The sequence below is a fragment of the Accipiter gentilis genome, chromosome 29 (assembly GCF_929443795.1).
Source record: "Accipiter gentilis chromosome 29, bAccGen1.1, whole genome shotgun sequence".
Taxonomy (NCBI): Eukaryota; Metazoa; Chordata; class Aves; order Accipitriformes; family Accipitridae; genus Astur; species Astur gentilis.
In genome coordinates this window covers 15,104,791-15,132,423 of record NC_064908.1, presented here as the reverse complement: position 1 = coordinate 15,132,423, position 27,633 = coordinate 15,104,791, and the positions used below count along the sequence as shown (strand labels likewise).

The 27,633-nt window shown below is 58.7% G+C and overlaps 1 protein-coding gene across 2 annotated transcripts; it reads right to left on the bottom strand.

Moving 5' to 3' along the window:
• Nucleotides 1-1,712: 1,712 nt before the first annotated feature.
• PRRX2 (paired related homeobox 2) lies at nt 1,713-27,633 on the bottom strand. 2 transcript variants are annotated; one of them, XM_049833105.1, is made up of 4 exons: nt 27,383-27,633; nt 5,346-5,530; nt 4,993-5,171; nt 1,713-4,433 (listed from the first exon to the last, which is right to left on the bottom strand). In XM_049833105.1, the coding sequence occupies exons 1-4, from the start codon at nt 27,624-27,626 to the stop codon at nt 4,298-4,300; spliced, it is 744 nt and encodes a 247-aa protein (XP_049689062.1). In that variant the 5' UTR covers nt 27,627-27,633; the 3' UTR covers nt 1,713-4,297. The 2 variants fall into 2 exon arrangements, with proteins under 2 accessions (XP_049689062.1, XP_049689063.1); XM_049833106.1 differs by having other exon boundaries at nt 1,713-4,415.

The window sequence follows — 27,633 nt, the reverse complement described above, 5'->3', positions numbered from 1 at the left end:
CCTCTCGGTATTGCATTACCTCTGCTGCTTTATAACTCAGCACCATGAGCTCCTGAAGTTCTTTTTGGCTTTGGCTGCCCCAGACTATTTGGTTATTGCCTTTGCCTGACCACCGCTTCTGCCTGCTTTTGGGTGCTCTGTGCCTACTCTGCACCTGTGGGCTTTTGCTCCTGGGAAGCACTCAGCAATCTAAGAGCTGATGGTTTACTCCTACTCTTTTGGTTCTTATCTTTTAGCTAGCTGCCTGTGCAGAATCTGACCCTTCTCCTTGCTGCCTCTTAGCTCAATTTCTGTAGACCTGGAGGAGAAAACCCCCAGGGAGCCAGGTGCTGCTCTGGTCCCTCTGTGTGTGCTCCCCAGCTCCCCTGCAGCGGGCTGGTCAGGGCTCTCCCCAGGAGCCATCCTGCTCGCAGCATCCTGCACCAATCCGATCTCCTTGCAAGTCTGCTCAACCGCGAGGCTCTGCCGAGCCCCCAGCGAGGCTGGGCTGCCCTTCAGGTCCCGTGTCTTCTCACCCCCTCAGTCTGGCTCTCTGCCCGTGTGCCCCATCAGTGCCCAGCCTGCACCTCACCAGGTTAATGCCCTCCCTGGTGCACAGGATAGAGCCTGGAAGAGCTGGATTTGGTGCTGATTTGGGCTTCCAGTGCTTGTGCTGCCCAGCCCTTACTGAGTCTGTGCACTTGACAGAGCAGCATCTGTCCGAGAGCCTGGATATGCCTGCAGTGGTGGTGTAGGAGACAATTTCCTTATTTCTTCGCTGCCTCCAATTCTCCGAGCAGGTCCAGACCTCCACGTTGCCTGTTTCCGGCTCCCAGGGCTGTGCGATAACTTTCTGGTGGTCTCTGCTGGGACCATTGATGAGCGCTTGTCCCAGGAGGATCGGATATCTGTAACAGATGCTCATGCCTGACGTCTGTGGAGCATCAATTAGTGTTTACAGGTTTCCACCTCCTTTTACAATGCTGGATTTGACCTGATAACCTACCAGCAAGGGGCTCTGCTGCCTGCTCCTGGCCACATCCCATCTCAGCCCATTCCGTTGTTGCTGGGGGGAAATGTGGGTGCTGCTCCCAAGGCCGTGGGTGTGAACTCGGGCTAGTGTTAACATGAGATGCTGCTTCATGGGGAATTTGTGAGCTGCCCAGGGCAGGCCCTGTAAGATCTGCCCCTCCCAGTGGGATTTTGAAGGGGAAAAGCAAATTGAGCCCTCTTCCCTGACACCCCTTCCTCAATAGCCCACACTCATTATCCTGGAATGAAATAAGATGGATCTGGCAAGGCCATACAATTAGCTGTTATGCAGGGACCTTTGTTAGGGTGTTTTCTGTGCCCCTTGAGTTTCCACCATCTCCAGGCTTCGGCTCGAGGCTCCCCAAGCCAGAGGGAAGCCTAGCAGCTCTGCTGCGGGACTGCGGTCCCTCTGCTCCATCCCAGCTCCACGGGGCCCCGACGTGCTCCCCCCCTTACTCCTGCCCCTCTCCTGGGGCATGTGGACCACTTGCTGTTTGGGAGCCTGGGATGAAATCCAGGTCTCAGGGAGAAGCTGTGAGATGCCACCATCACGCAAGGTGAAGGTGGCCGAATTGTGGCTCTTGTCCCCTTGCCCAGGGCAGTCAGTCCCCTGCCTGTGCTGCTTGTCCAGGGCAGATGGGGAAACGGCAGTGGCCAGCGAGGGAAGAGCCACATCCCCGTCACGTGTGTGGACACATCTCTACTCAGTAAAATATTTATTCCTCCATTATTTCACAAGAGTTGTTTTTACAAAAACCTTACAAAAATTTCCAAAACACAGACATGCAGAAGAAAAAAAAATCCACCGTGGATCTTGTTACAAGTAATTGAAATGTACAAATAGAAAGGGTGAGAGGGAGCTTAGATTACAATAATCCCTCCATCCTGCTACCCCTCCATGGGTGCAATTTGTATCTCGTCTCAGCGAGGCTTCAGCGTTGAATGACAAGCTGCTATAAGCTGCCAAGAGCACAGCGAAGGAGGGGCCCTAAGATTAGGAGCAAATGTTTTCAAATATATATATACATATAGATATTTAGTGAAGAAATATTTATTCCCTGCTTTTTTTAGGTTTACAGAAACGGCATCTGCAAACTATTAAATGGGTTTATTTTCATTAATGCTCTCAAAGAGGCAGCGACATTTATATCCCTGTGGTTTCATCTTGTATAACCGAAAAAAGAGCCCTGTGCTTTCCATGGGAATAGGACCCCCCTGGCCCCCTCCTCCTGCCCCAAGCAGCGTTTCTTATGGCAGATGATTTGATCCGCAGTGGATCTGTCTTCCCCCTGGCCTGGCGTGTCTCTGCTTTTATCAGGTCTCTGTGCGGTGTCTTGCTGCAGTCTGGGTAGCTGTGTGCTCCCCTTCTGACATGGCAAATGGGGGGGGATACTAGCCCTGGAAATAGGGGTGGGGGGCACATGGTGGGTATTTAGGGTGACTTTGCTCCCTGGATGAGGTGGGCAGTGTTGGTCAGGCTGTGCCCCCTCCCTGCCCGCCGTGCCTGAGGAGGAGGAGGAGCTGTTCCCAACCGGGGGGCTGCACTGGGTAGAGCAGAGAAAATTGGGGCTGGGGGCAGGATGGAAGGGCCTGTTCAACCCCAGCTAGAGAGGATGTGCTTGTCTCCTGGTTCTCCCATCAGGTCTCCAGCTTGGGATGCTGGGTGAGCCCCCTCTCAGCGCAGGCATTGCCTGGGATGAAGCTGAGGGTCGTGGCGTCTCAGCTACTGGGTACCACGTGCGGCTGCAGTGAGACCCAGTGGGAAAGGGAGAGGATGCTCCTGGGAGCCGTGGGGTCTCAGGTGGGCACATGTGTAGTTGGGACACTTTCAGCCTTGGTGTCGCACACTGGAGGACGTTTATCTGGAGGAAGCACCTTAGCAATGGCTGTATTCATCCTCAGATCTACTTCTACATTCCCCAGCGGGGCTAGGCCCCTCTAGGCAAGTAGGCCTGGTGCCTTCTCCGTCCAGGCCACCTGTCTGAGCTGGCGGTGTCCCCGCGCTTGGCTGGTGGCTCTTTGCAGTGGGTGAGGAAAGGGTGGTCTGGTTACCAGAGGGCTTTGTCCACAGGGTAAAACCTCCATTGCTCCGGCTCATCCCCCGTTATTGCAGTATTGGCAGGGGGAGGTGGAGGGTGCGTTGCCCTGCGGCTCAGTCCCACAGGCGAAGGACTGGGGTGGCATAAGTCTGGAGCAAGGTTGCCCACCCTGCGTCCATCCCCCTGCACATCCCACCTTGCAACCTCATTAGGCTGCACGGCAGGGTGGGACGAGGGGGAAACCATTTCCTTTCCACAAAACCAAAAAAGCCCACCCCTGTGGAGTCGCCAGCCCCAGACCCCCGCACACATCTGTGGAGCTGCCGACGGGGAGGCTGTGCCTCCGGAAGGCGAAGCCTGCTTTGCCGTTGGCACGAAGCGCTGGGAGCCGCCTACTCAGCTGAAACCCAACAGCTTTTTCCAATTTTCTCTTTCCCTGGGACGGTGCAATGACCTGGGGCTCTGCAGAATTGCTGGCAAACCCACTGAGGCAGGGCAGCGGTGCCTGCCTGGAGACCAGCAATGCTTCCCCCAGCTTGCAGGAGAGCTCACAGGCTCTGAGCAAGTCTGTCGAGATGCTCTAGCCCTCCTCACCCCTCTGGGGACAAAGCCTGATGCCATTGACATAGGCAGCTCCTAAATGCAGGCAACGTGGTGCAGGGGACTGGCCGCGGCAGGGTTGAGCCGTCGGCTTCCCAAAGTCCCTCCTAAGCACCGCGGCTGGGGATGCACAAAGAGGCGAACGTGCGGGTCAGCTTCGGCACCCGCGGTTGAGTGCTGCGAGTCGCAGCCCGGCAGAAAGGGGGGCTCGTGATCCTCCCACCGCTGCATGCTGTCCCTGTGGGAGGAGAAGACCCAATAACTCTTTGGCTCTCTGGGCGAGGTACCCAGATTGGTCAAATCCAATAGTCCAAGATCCTTCCATGTTTGGAAGCAAATTCTTGTTCCCTTGGCAAGTCTGTTTGTCCTCGAAGAGCACGTGGGGGGTATGTGTGTGTATATATAGCCTTTATTATAAGGGTGTGCGGAAAAGCAAGTTTCTAACCAAGTTTGCTCCATATGTGGCTATAATTATGTGCCACTTCGGCCTGGGACTGACTCTACCTTCAAAAGGGAAGAGGAGAGGAGAGGTGCTGAGATGTTGGATGAGTGGCATGTGGGTTGGGCAGGCGGCGGATTCGTCCTGGGCTGGCACAGGAGCTCCACGCTGTATCCTGGATGAGGCCACGGGGTCGCCTTTGCCCTGGTCAGTTCACGGTCGGCACCTGGTTCTGATGGAGGCTGAATTCTTTGGCTTTGAGGCGCAGGCTGGCGATGCTGTTGGCCATGTTCACCCCTTGGGTGGGCGTCGCAGTCCCGCTGGAGCTGTAGGAGGGCACAGTGCTGTAGGGAGGGAGCAGGGGAGGAATGAGGCATGGCCCACGGAGGAGTCCCCGTGCCCTGCGCGGTCCTGCCAGCTTCCCAGGCCAGACTGGCCGTTCCCTCTTAGACATCTCCCACAAGAGCAGTCAAGGCTTCAGCATTTTTATGTGGCTGGATGCATGTGGGAACCCCTCAAACTATGCACCAGGAGGCCCCGTCTTGAGCTTTTGGACGAGATGGCTGGACGCAGAGAGCTGGGAACCAGAAAGGACCCATGCCACCTCCCATGCTGAGATGTGGGAAGGGTCAGCATGAGGCCAAGCGAATCCCTTGCGAGAGGACCAGGGCTCCCACTCTGGCCCTGACATGCGTGGAGGCAGGGAAGCCTGCTCAGCGGCGGGCAGTGGATGCTCAGATGGGGCTGAAACGGGTTTCCAGAGCAAAGCTGTATGAGCTCCTTTCGGCCCCATAAAACTCCCCGCGTCCTCAGCAGCGGCACAGGGCTGCGCTCCCAGGGCAGTCCCTAGGCAGCCTGTCCCATGGCCACCTCCTCCCCAGGTCCTCCAGTGCCTGCACCTACCTGTACGGGGAGGTGCTGGTCCAGGAGAGGTACTCTGGGGTCAGAGCAGTGGGCCGTGGCGCCATGGGCTGCTCAATGGCTGCTTCTTGGCTGTAGGATTTGAGGAGCGATGCCGATCTGTTGGCCAGCATCGCCCTCTCATTACGGCGAAACTTGGCCCTCCGGTTCTGAAACCAGACCTGCACGGGGAGGGAAGGTTGTCAGTGGGGAGCCGGTATGAGCAGGGACGTCCCAAGCATCCGTCCTACCGATCATGGTCATATGCAGGATGAAATGAGAGAGGGGACAGTCCCTGCTCCTGCCTGGGGACAAGACAGAGGGTGTTGTTTTCTCCCACACAAACCTTTGCTCACCTGGACTCTCGCCTCGCTGAGGTTGACCCTTCTCGCCAACTCCTCCCGCACGAAGGCGTCGGGGTAGTGCGTCCTCTCAAAGACCCTCTCCAGAGCCTGCAGCTGGCTGCTGTTGAAGGTGGTGCGGTTCCTCCTCTGCTTCTTCTTCCTCTTGGCTGCCCCACGGCTCGGGCTCAGGCTCTCACCTGTGGGGAAAGCACAAAAGAGCTACATGAGAGTCAGACCCGTGCGAGACCCCACAGACCCCACATGAGGAACCGGCCGGGCTCAAGCCCCCCTGGGGGTCTGCACTGCCCTGCTCCATGCCAGCCGTGCTCCCTGTGGGCACCTGGGACTCTGCGGGGAGCAGCACACGTGCAACCCTGTGATCTCCATGAGACTCAAACCCCATTTCAGGACCTGCTGGAGCTTAGCGTTAAGCGCAACATTTGCAAAGACCTGTGGTGGTTTCGCATCTGGCTAAAACCACCCAGACCTGATTTTGAATACCAGTCTCAGCGGATTCTGGGGCAGCACTTGACCCAAACTGCTGGGACTGCATCTCACAGCCTCCCCCCAACACGGACATTTCCATGGGGTGTCTTGGGCTTGGCTCTTGCTAAGGGTTTAGGTCAAGCTTTCACGGACAGTGATGGAAATTCGGCACCAAAACACCTCCGAGATGAGGGTCTCAGCTCCCACCTCCAGCACCCCCTGAAGCCCTGGCTGTGGCATGTCCCCAGGGTGACACAGGGTGGCAGCTGAGCATCTGCTCATCCAACCCTGGTCTTCAGAGCTAGGAACAAACGCCACGACATCTCGCAGAGCTCAGCCTCTGCAGTGTTTATTTCTGGCTTTGCTGGCTCAGGGAAACATGAAGCTGAGGGTGTAGTTTGGTTTCTCAGTATTGATCTTGGGCTTTTAGCCAGGCTGAGATTAATCTCCTCGTTGTCACTAATATCATCAGGTTTAGGCAAGTTTATGAAGTCTTTTTCTGAGATACCCAGTCAGCTGCCTGCAAAGGCTTCATGGGGAACATGTCTTGCTGTCGTTCTTCCTTATGGAGGTACTGGTTAATTATTCTTTCTGTTAATAAAGCATCTGGATCCAATCTGTACCTACTGGTGGGAAAGTATTTTGGAATTATTTGAAATGTTAATAGTTTTATGGCATTCTGATTCATAGCAGGGTTATATCGGGGTTTTCTGCTCTATATCATTGCAGAGGTCATGATGGCAGGAATTACTGCTCCCCGAATATGCTTGAGAAATAAATACTTGCTAATAAGCTATCTTGATACTTATTAAATAGATGTGCAGCATTTTCAGATGATACTTGAGCAAGTAACAAAATCTACTGGAAGGCATATTAACTCTCTTGCTTCAAGACACCACCAAGCTGTTGAGCAGGAGGAAACTATGGGTTCCAAGACCTTTAAGGCCAGAAAAACCTTCTTGGACCTTAATTCTGAATAATTCAAGCCATGAAACCTCCACCAAGTTCTCCATCAAGTCCCTAAGGTCCCTTTGTGCCTGAGTATACTACTCTTAGGGGCTGTCCCATCCTGAGATGAGCCATGAGGACCAGAAAAACCCCAATATCTGCTGGCAGGTTGTCCCTGGGACTAATCATCTTCTGCCCAAAGCAGGGTCTAAAGCTACTGCAGAGTTCCCCTGCCCCCTTCTCTGAAAACCATGCTCCTGGCTGATGCCACCAACAGCGTCCCAGTGCCAAATGCGAGCTGCACCAGGGGATGCGGCAGAGGAAGAAGGGTTAAATTTATTTCCATTGCTGGCAGTGGCCTCCTGGAAAGAGCAGATGGATTCTCTGGTGCTTTGCTATAGCGAGGACCAGTGCCAGGGCCTGGAGTGCTGGGTGCCTCCAACACCATGACCCATTAAGGGATGAAGCACTGGGCTGGGAGAAGATGCAGGGATGTGGAGATGGGACCTGGGCATCACCACGGGTCCCTTTCCCCATCTCCCAGGCACATGGAGGGATGCTGTAGCATTTTGACCATGATGGGGCCAAACAGCTATGATCATGGGGAGAAGAGAGCACCCCTGGATGGGAAGGAGGGGAAAAGGAGCTCTGTCCACCTCCCAGGGCCTTGCTGCAGCTGCTGGCATTTCTCTGGGTCTTTTATTGTGTTCTAGGTGCATTTGGATCTTGGTTGACCATCCCCTGGGTTGGAAACAGCCCATGCTCTTATATTTGGACATGACCTTCTTGGTTGGGTAAAGATACGACAGACGGCGCCGTGCCTGAAATACGTGCAGGTTTGAGGCCCTTTCCTTGGCCAGGAAACCGCAGGCTGCCCTTCGCCGCTGTTCGTGTTTAAAGGCTCACAAATAAAATTCTCCAGATTCCCTCCAGCCCTTGTTCCTGCAGCTTCAAATGTTCTGCCAGTCTCTGCTTTCCAGTTGCCCCTTTTAGTTAAACTCCTTTTTTGGTCCTGTTTTCCTTCAGTGAGCTAATGAGCTGCTGGATTAAAATACATGAAGTCCAGCCATGGTTGTCCCTGAGTTTTCCGGGAGCCTTTGACTGAAACGGGAACCGTCAGGCTGGGAAGGAGCTACAGGATGTAACAGGGCGAGAGACGTTTCCTTGCTGGTTTATGGCCACCCCGCAGGGCTTCTGGGGAAATTATGGACCGGGGCTTGGTTCAAAAAGTGCCGTCACCAAGAGCACCCACTGCCCCCCACCGAACTGGCAATGATTTCAACAGAACCCTAGTAAATGTATAAATTAAATTTATAAACCCCCTTTGGTTTTGTCCCCAATTTAAAATCTGGCTATAGGATGTTTCCATAAGTGACGGCTTCTCTTACCCACTCTAATTTGGCTGAAAGCAAGGAGGAGGAGGAGGTAACGTTCCTTAAATTAACTCCCAAAGAGCTCCATAGGATCTGGCCCCATTTCTGGCTGGTTTCTATCTCCCCAAACACATGGAGGCAAGACCGAAATGGCTGTGGTAGCTGGACAGTGCTGAGCTATTCCTGTATGGGGCTGGCAGGCGTACCAGGACAGAGGTTTAAGACTGGAGCTGGGTCAGGATGCATCTGGGTGCTGGGGATTCCTGGGTGATTGGAGAGCTGCAAGCCCTGGGATGTGCCTTGGTTGGGGCATTTTGTTCAGCCCCTATTTCTGGTTTTAATGGAGGGACCTTCTCCTGCACCACAAAACCCTGTGTGATGCTCCAGGGAGCTTCTCAGAGGATGCTGGTGGCCAAAACCCCTTTCCCACCTGCTCACACCTTCCCTAAAACATGCTGCACCCTGGTGTAGCTCAGAGCTCCCCAATCCCCCCCTGAAACATTTGCTTTCCAGCTCAATTCTCTGCTATGTTCATTTTCCACCCCATTTTCCACCCCATCTCTGTACTGCAGGGAGGCAGCTCCACACCCAGGGTGCCTGCCTGGGTCCTCTGCTCCGCTCAAGGATGAGCCTTGGTAACAGATCAACATCTTTTCCCCATTAGCTCAGGCATCACAGGCTTGTGGGACCAGATAAATGCCACCCTAATTGCTGGCGGCGTGTGTCTGACAGGTTTACAGCGTGCAAAGTCGGGCCGGATCGCTTCTATCAAAGATGCTTTAATAACCCCAAATCAGCTTTCCAAAAATCAGCATCGCTAAGTGCTCTGTGGCACTGGAGAAGGAATGGGGAAGGGAATGGGTCGGGCCCCCTGAAGACCCCTTGCCATCTTGCTGCCATCCAACCCTGTGAATTGGATTTAACCAGATTTGCTGACACCTTGATGGAGGACTCAGAAACCAGTTCCCTGCCCCGATGGGCTTCCAGGAATAACAGGTTGTAATTGCACAAAGTTAAAAACCAGCTCACTGCTGTCTTTCTTTTGCCCCAGAGCACTGCTCAGGAAGGTTACGGAGAAAGCCGAACCCTTGCCTTTGTCAGCTATAATTTGGGGGTTCATTTGGGGCTCAGCTGGAGGCAGTGGCTTGATTGTCCAACCCCAAGGTCAGAGGAGAGTCCCAAGTCATCCCCCAGCCACCTTCGCCTTCGGTGTATTTATCTTCCACTGATTACAATTTCCGCTAAAGGGAAAAAAAAAATGTAGGGGAAGGGGGAAAGCATGGGGGATAACGTTACTGAATAACGAAAGATGACAAGGCGGGGAGGATGGGGAGGGGGAGGCACAGGGGCTCTATGCAGAGCAGGATGGGCCCAGTGTGCTTCACAAAAAAAGCCTTAAATTGCCCCAGTGTGTTAGAAAAGACACGAGTCTTTTCGCCCATGATGTGGATGAATTTTGGGGTGCTGGATGCAGCCTGGGTAACCTCCAGCCTCCTCTCCATGATGCCCAACTTCAGGCAATGCTGCCTGCCCGAGAGCTGCAGGCAGCCCAGGAGGCAGCGCTCTGCCCTACGGATGCCATGAGGTGCTGGGAGTCACCCCAAAACCCTTCTCCATGCAGGAGCACCGATGCTGGCAAGCCTGGACCGCTCCGTGCCGGTGAGCCACCCTGCCACTGGGAACTGGGGAGCAACCGGTCCTGCCCCATTTGCAAAGGCAACGGCCCCAGCACTGCTGGGTCAGAGCCGTGCCGGTTCAGCTGAGCGCCGACCAAGCCCACTTTTCCGGCTCTTGCCTTTTCCCTCTGTGCTTCCATTAGTTTTCCATAGGAAGGACTCGGCAGGTTTCAGCTGCCGGAGCCTGGGCGCTGGGCTTGCCAAGGGGGGGCCCCACACTGGCAGGGTCCTCAGCCTCCCGCGCAGCAGCCACCGAGTGCTGTAAAGAGGTAATTTTCACTAGATTTCCACCGAGGCTTCGGCTTTGACTTACGACCTCCATTAGCGAGCGATAAACGACCTCCGTGCAGCTGTGATCCAGACCTAACCAGCATTTAAAATCCCAGCCGCTCGCACGCCTGAGCCCCGGGGACTGCGACATCCCCGGGCCGGGATGCTCCGCTGCGGCAGCTCATCCCTCGGGATGGCTTTCGGTGGTGGGCTCCATCGTCAACCATGCTCAGGCTCCCGCTGCGGGGCGGCTCTCCTCTGGATACCAAATTTTGGGGAGGGGTTCCTTGCAAAATGCTCATCCCAGAGCATGGTGTTCAGCCAGCACTGTCCCTGCGACCCGGGTTGGTCACCTCGGCCAACTGCAAGCCTGTCTCTCCCCTGGATGATGCTGCAAAACCCCCCATGTACACCACCACGTCCTGGGACAGGTTTTGCTGGCTCCAGCTCTGCCACTTGGCTTTGGGGTGCAAATACCCCCCTTTTTCAGGGGCTGTGCCAGGAGGAAGGGAGTTCAACCCTTTCCTGCAAAAACACCCAGGCTGTATCTCCTCCAATGTGTTTCATTTTCCATTGCACTGCAGACCCCGGAGCCCCGAACGGTTTTCTGCCATTAAATTATTTCACGCGTTCCATTTATTTGCAAGCAGTTTGCCAAAGACCTTTTAAGCTTTAAATTTTTCACCCCCACCGCCCCCAGCCAAATGATCAAATCTGCCGTAACATTTACTTCCCTTCTCCTCCTGGAATGGCATTTTTTTCCCCCTTTTTTCTTCTTGGGTATAATTTAAGGGCTGAAATAGCCTGGAGGGAATTAGCTGTAAATTCTTCCTAAGACAAATAAATTCAGCCCTCTAAGTTTCTACGTTTTTCAAACTGTTGAGAGACGTTTTGGGTTTGTTTTACTTGAAATAATGATCGTGGCATATCTGACCCTCAGGCTGCGGCCGGCTTTAACCAAATAAATAGCTTTTATTAATTAAGGTTTATCCTTAACAAATAAAACCCCAATTTGATCTCGGCCGGCTGAATTAGCAAAAATAAACAACGGGTTCTCCGGGCACTTGATGTGGATTTAACAAATTAACGCTGGGCCTTCATCAGGGAAGCCGCAGGGTGGTGGAGGCCTTTTACAGCCAAGAAATCCTTTGGAAAAACAATGTCTTTCGTTTCTCCCATGGTCTCTCTCGGTAAACATGTGGAGTCCCTTCATCCCTTTATATACTCGGGGGAAACGAGGAGAGCTCCGGCAATGACGTCCGCCAAAGCTTCATGTGCAATTGTTTAACTTGTTCCTCTAAATCATGCGATGGGGAGGAAGCGTTTCCCTTCGGATCGCAGCGAGCAGTGCCGGAGCAAAGCTCTCGGGTTTGGGAATTACCCCTCCGCAGTGTCCACCCGCTCCAGCTCCTTTTTATCCCGTAACCTTCAGCTGAGACACCCAGGGCCCAGGGGTGATTTGGGGGTGCACGGGCAGCTGAGCACAGCTGAACCCCGTTTCCAGAGGCTACTGCTAGCACTGCCCTGTCTTGGGACGCGGTTGGGGACAGCCTGGGAGCCCGCGGGGGGGGTTTACCAGCCCACGCTGGGGCTTTGCAGCAAAGAGGGATGGCAGGAGGGATGCTCTACAGTCCAAAGGGGAGCTGGGGGCTTGTCCCCACTTGTGGGCACAGGGTTTGTCGCAGAAGTGATGGTGGGAGATGCCTACGCTGCTACAGGTCTTTCATCTCCCCAGATCATCTCGGGAAGCCCAGGGAGCTGAGAAGCAGCTGGGAAGATGCCCCTCCACGTGCGCTGGGTCACCCAACTGTCATGCTTTTCCTGCACCCACCAGTGACCCCAGCGTGGGTCCAAGGGACCAACACCGCATCACAGCTCAGGGACAAAACAATATCGGTGTAACTCCATTTTCTGGGTGGTTTCACCCTGTTACTCAAGAGAGAAGCCCCTTGGGGCCACCAACCCCTGCCCACAGGGTGCCAGTCCTGGCTTTGCTCGGCACGATGCTGCGAGGTCCAAACCCATCCCGGCAACAACCTGTGGGCACAGGGAACGGGGTATCCCTGGGGAAAAGAGGCTGCCAGCCCCTACCCGGGCTCCCCCGCTGCCGGGAGTGGGCTCCAACCTCCTCATCCCAACCCACCGCCATTCCCTATTCCCCCTCCAGCCCAGCCCCAGCCTCATGAAGACCCCGGGAATGCCGGAGGCTCTGCGGGAGGGATTGAAGCCGGGGGGGTCCAAATGTGCTGAGTCCGAAGGAAACTTTCTCGGCTCAAGTGGCGTACATGAAAAATTTAAGAGAGGGGCAAGTCTCAGCTACTGGAGAAACATTACAGCAAAATGTTTCCGAGGATGTTTCACCTCATTAATTGTGAAAAAACTGAAACGCTGACACGTTTTTACAGGCTGCCAGTTTTGCTGGGGGAAAAGTGTCTCTGTTAAAAAGGAGCAGCAAAAGCCTGGACCAAGAAAGAGGCCAAGGCTGTCCCGGGAGGGTCTTAGCCTGCGCTCACTGACAGGCAGCAGCAGACTGTTTTATGGTTATAGAGCTGCTGCTGCACCAGCCAGAAACCACCCAGCGCCGCGGTTCACTGCCCCCGACTGCGTGGACACCCGGTTTTCGGGAGGATCCTGCCCTGCGGTGCTGCGGCCCCAGGGATGCTCTGTGTGCAGCTGGCACCCCCGAGCCCAGGACGCTTTTCTCCTCGCAACCCCAGAAGCCAAACTTGCTGCCCGGTGGCGATGCTGGGGACGGCGTGCGTTGTCTAAGTACCCATCGCAGCACATCCAGCTGAAAGCCCGAGCAAGCCGGGAAGGTGCTGGAGAGCCGGTTGAGCCGGCAGCATCCCTGCATCCCAGCGGGGATATGTCCAACCTGTGCTTGCAACCTGATGGCGGCACTGAACCATTTTTTTGGCTCATGCCCATCTTTACTGCAGCAAATGCTGTGGGAACATGATACTTAGCTGGGTTTTGGGACCAGAAGAAACCTGGAAAGGAGGAGCCCCATGTCACAGGACGCTGCCTTTCTTAGGGACAGTCTCAGCCCAGCAGCAGCCAACAAATTCACTGGCAAGAGCCATGAGCAGATTCAAAGCTGGGCCTTCAGCAAAAGTGGGTGGTGATTTATCTGCTGCAAACCCCAAGCACACGAGGGACAAGATCAAGAGTCCACAGTGAGGTGAGGACGAAGAGAGTAGATAAAAGAGATGAAGAAAGAAGAGGATGAAGAGAGGGGAACCAGATGCTGGAGAAGCCAGGTGAGGACCCGGCCAGCTGAGTCGTGTGCTGTGATTTAGAGAGGGCGTCCTGAAAGTTGAAAGCTGGTGAAAGCCACGGGGCTGCAGTCATCTGCCACAGGTAAAGCCCCGAGGCTTTGACGTGCCCAGATCGCCCCGAACACTTCACAGCCCTTCCCACCACGTCAGAGGCTCCTGCCCCGGCCAGAGGCTCTTGTGCACGGCCCAGCACGGTGCTCACCCAGCTGAGGCTAGGCCCCGGGAATGGTGTTTTGGCACGGCCAGCTCCTGCGTCAGCGGAAGCGTTTAATGAATTAATTGCAGCCGCGTTCCCCGAAGGCGGAGGCAGGGCTGGTGGGATGCTGTCAAGCCTTGGGAAAGGGCTGGGGAACATCTTTGGCCATGAAGCTCCGGTGGGAGAGGGCTGAGCAGCACAAGAAATTCCTCCCCGTTCTCCCAGGTAGCTAGGGGAGATGGTGCCATCACCCGCCTTTTACTTGGGGTGGGAACTGCCTGCCCATGGACAGACCTTTGGAGAAGAGGACATGGACAGACCCCGCTGCCGGGCTCACTGGCTCCGGGATGCACCCCAGCATCCTGGCCCCAGCCCCGACCCTGCAGTGGGATCCAGACCACGGAGCCTGGCACCGTCAGCAGCCCCTGAAACAACGGCTCCAGAAACAGCCTTTAAAGCCGTGCAACCCTCTTGGCAGCCGGCATGGGGCTCGACGAAGCCCCTCGCTGCGCTTTCTCAGCCGCCTGGCTCCTGCGCACCCCGGGAGCCGGGGCCGGGGCCATTGTGCAGGGCCACAGGGCTCAGACTGCCTGGCTTCACCCACCGACGGGTGGCACCGGCCCAGGGCATCCAGCCCGGGACCCGGGGCGCTGAGCACATCCCTTGGGCTCGGTGATCTGCAAGCGAAAAATTCCCTTCCAGGGCCGTGCCCGGGCGGTGAGTGACCCCAGCCTGGCAAAGGGCTTTCAGGAGCTGCCAAGAGCATCCCGTGCGCTCGGAGGAGGCCGCAACCGCAGCCCGACACAATGGGCTGTCCCGGCTCCAGCGTCGCCATCGCTTCCATTGTGTCAGGTCTCGGCGGGGATGGAGCCGCGGAGAAGCTGAGCGGGAGCCGAGCCGGGGTGCTGCTCCCTGCCGGGTACCCCGATTTTCCCCTCAGGGGCTGGTAGAAAAGCCTCCCGGGAAAGGTCCGTCGCCTGCGTGAGTTTGGCAGGGAAGGCGGCACTGCGGCAGTCACTGCCGAGAGCCCCGGTTGGTTTTGTGTGGTCGGGGTCTGGCCAGGTTCTGGCATCTTCCCTGCTCGTGGCAGGAGAGCACGTAGCTGAAGGGGGTTCACTCTCTTCTGGGGTCCCCCTTTGCCTAGAGCCTCCGAAAACCCATCCGCAACAAGTCTGGCGTGGGATGTCCCCTACAAATGCCGAAGAGGGAGAAGGGGAGACGGGATGGATATAGGGATGTGGTGCGTGTTCTGCCACAGCTCCTGGCTTTGTCCAGGGATGCTCAGAGGGGCTGTGTCACACCAAAGGGCTCCTCAGGCAGATGATCGTGGCCACGAGTCCGGGGGTAGCAGGAGCCGCTCGGCCGGGCGAGCCGAAGCCCTCACGGCACAGCCAAGGACCTCGGGAAAAGGCACGGCGGTGGGTTTGAAGCATCGAGCTGGGCCAAGTACAGAGCAGCACCGACCAACGGGGGAGCAGGAATTTTAATTTTGTTCTCCCGCGAATCTGCCAGCCCCTGCGGTGGAGGCCCGGGGACCAACAAAAGGCGCTGGCTCTCCCCCAGCCGCCGGTGGCCGGGAGCCTCCCCAGCGAGGAGGCATTCACCGGGGGGGGTTGCTTTCATCTCCCAGCCAGGAGACCTTCTTGGGGTGGGAAAAGACCAGTGCTCGGGCTGTCCCACACCTCGTGCTGCTGTAGCACCCCGGGATGCCCCTGGGGACGAAGCCCCTGGGGTACCCACCTGGGACACAGCCTCCCCGCTTTGCCAGCACCGGTTATGCCGTGCATTAAAATAGCTGAGCGCGGAGAGTGGCAGCACCAGTGATGGTTAACAGATGTGTGAACGGGCTTCTGCGGCGCAGGGAAACGGCCGACCCGGGCCCCGCTGTCAAAAAGCTGAGGTTTGGGTCACCCCTGGGCACTGCAGTGTGGGGGTCCGGGCAGAAGAGACGACCATGGGGGTTCCCCACAGCCATCAGCGAGTGGGATGCTGGGACGGATGATGCCAGGATGGACGATGCCAAGACAGACAGACCCCACTGTCCTGCGTCGGGGCTGAGCATGGCAGATGCTGCTTCTCTCCCCATCCTGCAAACCTTTTAGGCACCATTTGGTGCATCCATGATGCAGCCGCGGAGGTGCCAACACCACTCACACACAGCCGCCTGACATAACAGGTTACACAGTTTCCCAGCAGGGCACGGGGCATGTGTAATTAATTAACGCTAATGAGACTTGTGCAAGCGCCGGCCCCGAGAGCAGCACCCGCCTGCGCTTGCAAAGCTCCACCAAAAACTCAGCTTTAACTGCAGAGTGGGTTTCCCCAGGGGCTGGGAAGGGGAGGGGACGGCGGGTGCCTCGGATCATCACAGTGTCGAGAGCTTGCTGGGACTTTTGCGTGGTGTTTAAAAAATAAAGCTAATCAGCCAGGGCTGCCTAGCAGGAACGCTGTGTAGAGGGCTGGCTCCCAGCCAGGGACCCCTGGCATGGCGATCCCAGCCTTCCTCTCCCCCCCACCCCCCAAAAAAAGGTGGTTACTTGAAATTTAATAAGCAAAACCCCATAGCAAGCCAGCCTCAATGGCATCTGGCACTGAAACCCAACACCAGCCCACCAGCTTAAAGCACAGACCCCGTTGCATCAGGGTCATTGCCAAGAGGGAGGGAAGAGGACAGGCAGGGACCGGGGGGAATGGGGGGAACCCCCACGGTGTCCCCTCCTGCCGTCTCCTGCCACCGATCCGGCTCCCCTCTCTTGTTTGAGGCCAACTGGGCATTTTTCACACCCAGACCAAGATGCCACCGAGCTCCTGTTTTAACAGCGAGCACCAGCACCTGCTGAGAGCCCGTCCCACAGCCACCGGCTGCCGTCCCTGCACCGGGGACACCGGCACGTTTGTCCAGGGCACGGGATGGGCGCGAGCCCCCAGCCAGGACCCCATCCCACCACCGCTCCGAGGAGGACCCTCGTGGGCGCCTGCACGCACAGACGTCCCGGAAACCCTCGCCAGCTAGCAGCATCGCTATCCTCCGGTCTGGTTTTCATTTGAGGTCGGTGGCCTCTAGCCAAATTTATTGTAAAACATTCATTTTAATAAGTGGCTCGTATCTTTTTTTTTTTTTTTTTTTTTTTTAAAACCCAGCCCGGTTAACTGTTTCCAGGTTAAAGCAAAGCCGTGCGTGGTGGGGACGGTGGGGATGGCGAGGACAGTGGGGATAGGACAGCAGGCAGGTTGCTGGGGCAGGTGCCAGCCATGCGGTGGGCACCAGGGGACACCTCAGAGATGCCAGGGTGGGGGCACCTGCATTAGGGTCCAGCTTCTGCAAAGCCCAGCGGAGCTGAGACCCTCACCCTCATCACCCCAAGCCTTCATCCCCTCTGAGACCCCAGGGAGCCCAAGCACCATCTTGCCACACTGGGGACTCTGACCCCAGCACCCAGCTGGTCAAGGCCCCAAAAGCCAGCCAGGAGAAAAGTGGGGGACATGCTGGCACTGGTCGGGGTCCCAGGGTGTGGGTCAGGGACCTCCAGGCACTCTCATACAAATCCCATTAAACTTAACCCCTGATGGGTAACTGGGTTGCGGTGAACACGCAAAGGGCTTCGTGAAGTGGACGGTGCCTGGTAGTTTAGTTTCGACATTTGTTTTAAGTTTTATAAACCCCTAATACTAATAGAAATGCTTCAGTGTCTTTTAATTTAAATGAAAACAGTTATTTTTTTAATTTAAAAATTCCCCTGAGGTATTTACAACCCCCAAATTACAGCCATGTGGCCAGCCCAGCTGAGAAAGTGAAATCGGTGAGGAAGGAGCGTGGCGACCGCCCCGGCCCGAGCTGAGCCCAGCACAGCCCCAAGCAGCACCGCACCAGTAGCCGTCCCCACATCGCCCGTGTCCCCTCCGCAGCACCCCGTGGACGGACTCTGCTTCACACCTTTGCTGGGGACACAAGATCCCAGTTCACGGGGCAACCAGCCCCCGGAGTTGCTGGCCACAGCAGTCCCCAGCGGGATGGCATCCTCTGTCTTCCCTGCCTTCCTTCTGTCCCTCCTTCTCTCCTTCCTTTTTTGTCCTTCCCTCTCCCTTCTTTCTCTCTTTCCCTCTCCCCTACCCACATCAGGCTGCAGCGGGCAGAGGCAGGAGCCGCCCCGTTACCCCGTCCCGTGCCCTCCTCGGCCGTGCTGCTGCCGGACCAGGCTCTTTGCTCCCCACCACCCGCCCAGCGCTGTGTGTGGGGTCCCGTGTGCTCCCCTGCAGCACCACTGCTACTCCTACCCCCAACACACCCCTGCAGCAACGCAAGCCCCCTCCCCAGCCCCTGCAATGCCCTGCATGGCTCAGGGCGCAACGCAACACCCACCCACGCTGCAGTGCACTGTGCAGCTTGGGGTGCGGTGCAATCCCCCCCCCCCCCACCTAAGCAATACCCTGCATGGCCTGGGGTACAACGCAACTCCCCTGCATGACTCAGGGTACAATGCAGCTCTCCCTCCCCCTGCAATGTCCTGTACAGCTTGGGGTGCAACGCAAACACCCCCCCCCCCCCCATACACACATCGAATTGCTCTGTACATCTTGGGGTGCAATGCAATCCCCACCCAAGCAATGTGCTGCACGACCTGTGGTACAACACGGTCACCCTGCACAACTCGGGGTGCAACGCAAACCCCCCCCACACCCACACTGCAATGCCCTGTACAGCTTGGGGTGCAATGCAACACCCCCCCCCCCCCCCCCCGCCAAAACACACACATGCTGCAATGCCCTGTACAGCTCAAGGCGCAACACAACCCTCCCACCACCACCAATGCCCCGCACGGCTCGGGGTGCGACCCACGGCTCTGGGTGCGACCCGCGGCTCGGGGTGTGACCCACCACCCTGGGCGACACGACCTGCTGCACCAACCCCTCCGCACCAGCTCTCTACCTGGGCTGCTCCCCGCAGCCCCCCCACCACCTCCCAGCCTTCGAGAAGCTCCCGAGCTCTGCCCCCTCCCCAGCGCCCCGCTCGCCCCAGCGCTGCCATGTGCTCCCCGGCATTCCCCCGGCTCCCCTGCCATGTGCACTCCAGTTTCCTTGCGTGTGAAGCCTGCAGCCTCTCAGATTCAGTGGCTGGAAAGGATGGCGCCTCTCCACATCTGGTTCAATGCGCGAGCCTGGCGCCTGGCTTAGCCACAGTCTCCATTCAGAGACACACAGACTTTAATAGACTCATACAATTCTTCCTGATCTATCACTGCAGCCGCAGCTGAAAAGCTGCTTTATTATATGCGCTCCAAAGGGGGATGAGGAGGGAAGGGGAGGGGGCCAGGCGGCTGGCGCTGCCTCTCTCTGAAGGCTCCCGGCCCTCCCGGCGTCCCCCCGAGACCTGAGCTGTACCCCCCCCACCCCGACCCTGCCTTGGCTCCTGGGGGCCGTTCGCCCCCCAGCCCCGGGGCGAAGGAGCGAGCGCTGCGGCCTCGTTACGCCTCCTGCTCAATTAACGCCTGCGGCCCCCCCGAGCTGCCGTTTGCGCCCTGGCAGCGTGCGTGGCCGGGACGGTCCCCAGCAGAGCTGCAGGGGAAGGGGGGGGGGGGGGGCAAAGGGGACCCCATCTGTCCCCTTAATGTCTCTAGAGGGGTGTCACTCCCCCCCCAAGCTGGGACAACTGCCCCCAACCCCACCACCATCAACATCCCATTTACCCCAAAACTCCCTGCTTGGGGGTCTGCAGCCAGAGCTGCCGGCACGAGCTGTCCGTGGGTGAGGGGCTGCCCCGCAGGCAGGCACCGGCCCCCCCTGGACCCCCAGTGATACCCCCGGCAGGTCCCAGTGCTGGGGCTGGTTTTCCCAGGGGAAGCGCAGGGCAGGGAATTATCCAGCGAGGGATGCTGAGCACGGACGGGGTGTTTCGTTATGCCGTGGGAAGGCTGAAAAACATCGTCTCCAGCCATGTGTCCCTCGGGCGAACGCAAACGTTGGGAATGCCTCAAGGGTGAGGGTGAGATTTTTTCTTTTAATTCTCAGAAATTTGGGGGCATCCGGTGAAAAACAACCCAGTTCTGTAGTGCTGGCGCAGCGCTGGCTGACAGGCGTCAGAAAACCACCTTGAAACCCCAAATCAGTCCTTCGTCCCCAAGAGGGTTTGCTTTCCCCATCCTCCCTGACCCAGCTGGGCATCGCTGGCCCCGCGCAGGCACCGGGACCGGGCAGGGGATGGCTGCCTCTGCCCACCGTGCTTTCACCCTCTTCCCAGTTGTTTTTTCCAGCCAGGAAAAAAAACCCACAACTGATCTGCATTAACCCTGGTCTAAATCCTTGCCCGGTCCCAGCTCAGCCCAGCCACAACTCACTGCCCCGGCATTTTAAAGGATGCTCTAAGCCTGCTCCGTGGCTCAGGGATCCCATCCTGGGAGGATAACTCCTTCCAGCTGCTGCTCACGCCACAGGGAGGGAATGAGGTGCCAGCCTGGGGACACCAAGCCTCTGCCAGCCCCAAAGCAGCCGGGTCCCATCCTGCTTCAGACCTCATCCCTTCGGCTCAATGATTTTACAGCTCTGGGGGGATAATTCCCCGTGGCCGGAGAAAATCAGCCCCGGGAGAAGGGGGATTGGCCCCGCTCCCTGGGAGAGAGGAGGGTTTCTAACGAGGCAGCCTCAAAGCCCCAAATCATTTCATCAGCCTCCCAGTTACAGACACACGCCCAGGCTCTCTTAAAATGCTGATTCGTTGAAATTCGCCCATCTTGGCTGCGTGGAGTCGAAATTTCATATTTTTCCTGTGAATCAGCCCCATTCCCTGAAATAACAGCCCAAAAGGAGAGGGGAAATAGTCTTGCACTGAGCTGTTCCTGGTCGAGCTAGACATAACAGCCCGGGGGGGGGACGGGCAAGGTGTCCCTGCGCCCCAGCACCCTCCTGGGCTGTGCCACGGGGCGTTTGAGCTGCCGCTGGGGCTTAAAGCACATCAGTGGGTGCCACCGGGGCTCCCAAGGGAGTGGGGCAAAGCCCTGTGTCCCCACGGCACGTGGGACCCCCCTGCTGTCCCCTGTGGACCCTATCAAGGGGTGGCTTTGGCAGCTCTGCCCCAAGCTCTTGCACCCTTTCCCTGCTGGAAAGGGGGGGCGGGAACGAACATTCCCCGCAGCAATGCCTGCCGAAAACCCAGCTTAGTGGGGATGCCGAGGGGAGAAAACTCCCAGCAATGAGAAGTAGGGGGGAAAAAGTTATTTTCCTGCCCTCCTGACCCAGCCAAGGCTGCTCCAGCTCTCGGGCTTCCCCAGCGAGAGGGGATCCATGTCCCCAGGCTCTGCTTTTGAGGTTCTTTCTCTTTTCCCTCTGGCAGCGGCTCCCCCGGCACAGATGCGAGTGTGTGCGGGGACCCCGCAGAGCCCTGCAAATGCTGCAGAAAACGTGCTGGTATGTATTTTCCTGCACTCCTGGGGAGGGATCTGAGCGAGCAGGGCCGCTTCCCGGGGCTGCAAAAGCCCCCACTCCAACCCAGAGCCCCCCGAGCTGAGGTGGGGGGAGCCTGGAGCCCAGGTGGGGGTGTTCAGCCCATTTGGGGACAAATTTTCTCCAAATTGGAGCCCAGGCGCCACCAGTAAGAGCCTGACTGCACCCCAGGGCACAGAGCATCCTCCCAGCGCACGGGGAGGAGCGGGATGGTGTGCGGGGATGTCACGGCGGGGAGGAGCGGGATGGTGAGCGGATGTCACGGCGGGAGGAATGGGATGGCGTGCAGGTGTCACCACAGGGGGAACGGGATGGTGTGCGGGTGTCACTGCGGGAGGAGAGGGACGGTGAGCGCGTGTGACGGCGGGAGGAGCGGGATGGGGAGCTGGTGTCACCCTTCGGGGCTGGAGGGGACAGGGAAGCAGAGACCGTGGTACCAAGGTGGCCCCCAATGCCAGAAGCCCCGTGAGACCTGGGGTCTCCCAGCCGTGACCTCCACCCCAGGGTCCCTCCCTGCCTGTGCCTGGCAGCGGTTTGTGCTTCTCTGGCTGGTTTTGGCAGGGCTGTGACCTAAGTCAGCCTCTCGTCCTGCCTGCACCATGGGAAAAGCATCGCTCCCACCCACCCCCCCTCCCCCCATGGTTTTCGGATGGGTGGGACCTGGGGAACGAGTTTCCCTTCATCCGTGGGATGGGGGACCACGTGCAGGACGGCAGGTCCCATGGCAGTGACACAGGGCTGTGTGTGGGGTGTCTCCAGTTAGGGAGGGGGGAAGCCTGGCTGCAGAGATCACACTGCAGGTCGGGGTTGTCCCCTGTTCCCCGCAGCAGTCTGGGGGGTTGCGGGGCCGGTCCCTCCCCATAGCCCCTTTTTTTCCTGACTGGGATACACTGGGCTCCCTGCGAGTAGCTGGAAACTGTCTGGACGAGCCAGGACACGTCAGGCTCCCCATCTATCCCTCGCCTGTCGCCAGCCTCGCACTAAGCGCAAACAAATGTGGAGGGCTGGGAGGCGGGCTGGGGCGGGAAGCTCCCGCCCGGATTAATTGGTGCTTACTCAATACCCGCTGATGGATGCTGCACCGGGGACCTGCCAGCATCAGGCACTAGACAAGTGTTGGTCTTGGGCACAAGGCCCAGCTGCGTTGTCCCTTCCCCTGGGGACCGTCCCACTCCAGCAGCCCCGTGGGCACTGTCCCTGCGTGGAGAAAAACCCCTTGTCTTGGGGTCTGCAGCCCTCAAAGCCCTATAGGGAGGAAGATGTTCCCAAGCAGGCGCTGGGGACAGCGAAGGTGACAGCCAGTCGCTGCGAGTCATGGCCATGCAAGGACGGCTCCTCTCCCAGTGCCACCCATCCCGGCTGCGCTGACCTTACAAGGACCGAGACGGTTCGCCTTCCCCCCCGCTTCAGATGCCACCGTTCCTGGCTCTGCCACGCAGGGACCGTCCCTGCCAAGGGCTCTGCAGGAGGTCTGCCAGCCTGTGAGTTTGCCACGGACAGGGGTTCCTGGGCCCAAGCAACCTCTCAGCTGATGCTGTTTTGGGGAGCAGTGAGGGACCACGGGTGACGTAAACCCCGCACCCCAGTCTTGCTGCCCACCGGCGGGTCGTGTCCCACCCCGGTGCATCCCGACATCATCCCCCAGGCCAGGGCAAGCAGGTCGTGGTGCCACCCTGAGCAGCAGGGACCCCTGCTGCCCCCTCCTTTGGGGGACAAAACCATGAGAGACTCTCCTTGGAGAGCTGCAACCGTCTCCATCAGACACTTCTCAAAGCCTCTTCCCCCCCCCTGCCACCATGGGGGCTGAGTCAGGGTCCTGAAACCCCCATCCCTCCCTGAGCAGTCATCCAGAAACCACAGAAAGCCTCCCAGCAGAGGGGCTTGGGGGATTTCCAGCACTTTTAGGGCCTTGGAAAGCAGATGGGTGCTGGAGAGAGGGGTCTGACAGGTCTGGGGTTACAGGGCAGGGGGGCCTCAGCTGGCTCCCCATGCCCATGGCCCAATCCTGCTGGCCCCAGGGGTCTGTGCTGCCCTGAGCCAAGCACAGGGTGTAGGCCACGAGTTCGTGACGTGGGTTTTAATTGCAGCTGAGCCACGTACGTGCATGGATGTCCTAGGGAAGGCAGATCCCCACGGGTACATCCCGGCCCTTTTTCAGCAGCATTATGTTACAGGGCTGCCTCCTGCCCACGCAGCCAGAGGGGCCGAAGTGTCCCTGAACTGTACCCCCCCACACCCGGCAGGGACGAGTGGCATTCGGGAAGGCAGAGCCAAGTTGTAGCCCGTGAGCCAGGACCAGCACAGCCCCTGGACTGGGCCACCACGGGGACATCGGCCGGGATAGCTCTGCTTCAGGGAGAGTGCCCGAGCCGGGCTGCTTGGGGCAATGAGCCACTGCTTGACCCCAAAAGCAAGTCCCTTTTCCACTCTGTTACCAGGTCCCTACTCCTCCCTGCCTCTCTTCTCCCTTTTCAACTGCCCTCTTTTACGTAATTAAAACCAATTTGCTGTAATATCATCTAAATCCCCTCTGACCCCTTGGGTGCAGCTTCTCCTCTCCTCTAGCTTCCACTCAGCATCCGCACAGCCCCAGTATGGGTTGGAGGGTCCCGGTCACCCCGGGGGTGAGGAAGGGGCCCCAGGAGCTGTTCTGCAAATGGGATGTCCAGGGGCCACTACAGCTCCCCATCCCATCGCCTGGTCCCACTGGCTGCAGCCAAATGGGCAATGTGTGCCTGCCCCATGCTGGAGGACCCCCTCAGAGGGGCGACAGTCCTTTCTCCATGCCCGGCCGTGACAAAAGTGGCTCTTTCTGAGTTTTCAGCCCCAAAGCGGCTGCTGGAGCCAGCGCCTGACTCCCTCTCCCATCCCCAGGCGGCACCAAAAGTAAGTTCATTGTTTGAAAAGCCATCAGTCAAGGCCTGCTGGCTAAAATTACCCTCCTGCTTTATCATCTTGAGAACATTAAGGGCTGTTGTTAACAGATGTTTCGCGTTACACATTATTTGTTAGTCTAATGAAAGGAGGTGAACAAGCTTTCAAGACCTCAGAAGTTGTGCGGAAGGTTTTCGATGGGAGGCTGCTGCACCGCTCCAGGGGAGGATGAAGACGAAGATGAGGATGGGGACGAGCCCTCACCACCCTGTTGGCATTTCCTCGCTCTTGCTGGGCTCGTGGGATTTCTTGCCTCTTAATTTTTGGGTGTCATGGGAGCAACGTGTTGCACAGATGATATTTATACTCATCCTCCCAAGAGGATGCGCTGGGTGCCCTCAGGGCCAGTTTGGGGCTGGGGCCAAGGCAAGGGCTGAGCAGTTCCCTTGGCTGGAGAGGGAGGTGGGGACGGCTCCGGTCCTCAGTGCCAGCGGGAAGGGACATGCCAGCCCTGCAAGGGACTAACGGAGGGGCTGCTCCTGGAGGACAGATGTGCCCAGGACCTCAGACATGGGGCTGCCCCCAGCCACCCTCCCCAGCTGGGAGGGCTGCGGGACCAGGGGTGGGAGGTGAGGGCAAGGAGAAGTTGAATCCCTCTCTGCAAAGAATAAAACCCTGCCCCGGGCTTCTCCAGCTCTGCCGGGCTCGGGAAGAGAAGCCTCCTCCTGCTGCAGCCACCTGGGGAAGGGGAGAGGGTTTTGTGGAGGACGGAGTCTGCTGAGCACAACCTAAAGCATCCCTGCGCCAGCTCTGCCAGCGCGGCCCCCTGGACCACGGCGATCCCTGCCCGGCGGAGGGGGTGCCAGCAGCTTCGCAGCAGGCTCGGGGCTGCTCTTCCTCCAACCCACTGGCACGATGACCCTGATAACGGCTTCCCAGCTGGAGTGCAGAGCCGCATCCTGCAGAAAGACGCTCGGGTACCGGGATCCATTTGCATTGATAATAAACCCGCTGCCACTGACCCGTGGGGCTCCAAACTTGCATCTGGCAGAAAAAACCCACAATGGTGAAGAGGAAGACGAGAGAAAATGCTGAGAGGCTGTTTTACTTTAGGATGCCAATAAAGGATAACGTTACCAGTAAAAGTTCCTCTGCTGTCATCACGCTGATGCTGAAAGCATCACAGATGTGTAGCAAAAAGCTGATGCTCGCAAAGGCAGGGCATTTGCCTGGTATTTAGAATCTCCCCATCTCAATTTAGGAAACTGCATCCCAGTTTAGGCAGTGGCAGTGGCCAACAGGTCTCGCAAGTCGATGTTTACATGCACACAGGTTTTATTCTCTGTTTCCTTGTTCTCTTTTTTCCCCGCTGCTCTCAGGTCCCATCACTCAGGTATTTCTCTCTCCAGGTGGGATCAGGGGGAGAAATGCTTCCACTCCTGGATGGGTTGCTGGAGAATCCCAGATGCTGATGGTGTCTTCATCCCTGCAACCTTGCCGAAACAGGTGCTAATGGGAAATATCCCCCATGGTCCAGCGGTGCTGGGATCAGAGGGCCAAACCTCACAGGGCCTCTGCCCCAGGAGGAATGGACTTTTAGGGTGAAAAATGGGCTTGTGGGGATCAGCCAGCCCCCTTGCCTCTCTCTCTCTGGTACTTGCATCACCCCGAGTCCCCACTGAGCTTCTTTGGGGCGCGTTAGAAGCTCAGCAGGGTGACGGTTTCTCTGGTGTTTTGCAAACAGCCCTGTGAGACGAGCCGGCTGCTGTGGGCTGGGCTGTCTTTCCAAAAGCTGCACTGATCCCACACGGCATACTGTCCCCCCATATGGTCCCATCAGCGGGCAAAAACCTCCCCACAGTCCCAAAGGCAATGCAAAAAGTACAAACAAAATCCAAAGGAAGGGAAGGGAGGATGGAAAATAACGCCGAAAATACCAAATACCACCCCAGAAAGCAGCGCCCAGCCTCACCCAGCCCTCAGCATCCCAAGCAGAGACAGGTTGGGGGCTCGGCGGGGGCTTCTCCACGGAGGGAGAAGGTTGTGCAGGGAGTGAGATGTGGGTGGGAGAAAGATGCTTCAGACCCGCACGCAACGCGGGAGCTGCGGGAGGGTACAGAGAGAGCGCCCTGCAAGGGAGCACGGGTTCCCACTGGGAGCCCCTCACTGCAGGTCTGGGCAGCCTCTGGGGTGGGCTGAGCCCCCTTCACCGGCACAGTTTCCCGGGTGGGCTGTGCACCCCCGACCAGGCACTGGTCAGACCCTCGGCGGGGCCATCAGCACCCCAGAGCTGCGCTCCGGGGGCTGCAGAAAACAAGCCCGGGGTACCAAAACCCAGCCGGGGCGGGGGGGCAGGTTTGGGGGATGACATCCCCAGGGTCCCCTCGGGGTGGGCACCACGGCCCGGGCCGTGGGGAGGTGATGGGGTTGCACAGCCACCCCCCCGCTCTGCCTCCCCTCTCCTCCTGCCCCATCTCCCCTCCGCCGCCTCTGCGCCCCGAGGGGACACCCGGCTCCGGGGAGGGGGGTCCGGGGGCTGTCGGGTGTCCCCGGACCGGGGTTTTGCCGCAGGGATGGGGCGAATCCTTCTCGCCCCGAGCACCGGAGCCGGGATGCGGCGGGGCCGGCGGAGCGGCACGGAGGGATACGGGCTGCCCGGTGTGGGCGGCAGCGGCGGAGCCCCCCGGGGGCAGGCGGGGATGTCCCGTTAAAAACACCCCTCCTGCCAGAACCCAGCGCCACGAAGCCGGGTCCCGGGTGGATTCCCCCGTCCCCCTTTCCCAGTCCCGGCTCTTGTCCCCGTTGCTGCCGGTGCTACCGGCTCGGAGACGCGCTGCGGCGGGAACCGGGAGAGGATCCGCTGCATCCCGGTCCCCCATGCCCCCCCTTCAACCCCAGGGCCTGGAAAACGAAGCGGGGACCCCCCCGGGGGAAGAGGGGACCCCGCAGGCTTCGCAGCCCCGGGACGCACCGGCTGCCCGGGACCGTCCCGCACCCGGCACCTCCGGTGGCGACGGGGAGGCAGCCGGTCCCTCTCCTCGGTGCGGGCTCCCCGTGCCCCCTTGTCCCCGGTGCGGGGTCCCTCTCCTCTCGGTGCAGTGTCCCTGTCCGCCGGTGGGGTGTCCCTGAGCCCCCTCTCCCCCCGGTGCGATGTCCCTGTCCCCCCCGGTGGGGGGGGGGGTGGGGGGGTCCCTCTGCCCCAGCCGTCGGGGTGTCGGCACCCTCTCAGCTCATCCCGACTGGGGTGCGGGGGGGTCACCCCTCGCCTCCACCCTCTCCCCCAGTCCCCCCCCAACCCCTCGGGGGGGGGGGGGGGGGGGGAGGAGGGGGACACCCACCCTCTTTGTCCGCGGTGTCCGGCGCTGCTCACCGGCCGCCGGCTCCGCAGCCCGGCCCGGGGCAGGGGGGAACGGCGGGGACACCCCATCCCCAAAACTGCCCCAAACCCGAGGGTGGTAAAGCGGGGGGGGGGGGGGGGGGGGGGGGATGTCCATCCCGGGGCGGTGGGACTCACCGTCCTGGGGTGCCGCTTCGCTGCCGCTGCTGCCTCCCGACGGCTCCGGCATGGCCTTGCCGCCACCGGCGGGTGGAGGACCGGCCGGGGGGGTCCCGTTCATCCCGGCCGCTACCTCCTCCAGGTCGAGGAGGTGGCTCACGCTGAAGTTTTTCCGGCTTTGAGGGTTTTCGGGTGGCTCCGGGCCGCGCACGGCGCTGGGGGCGAACGGCTTGTCCATGGCGAAGGCTGGCGCCGAGTCCATGGCTCCC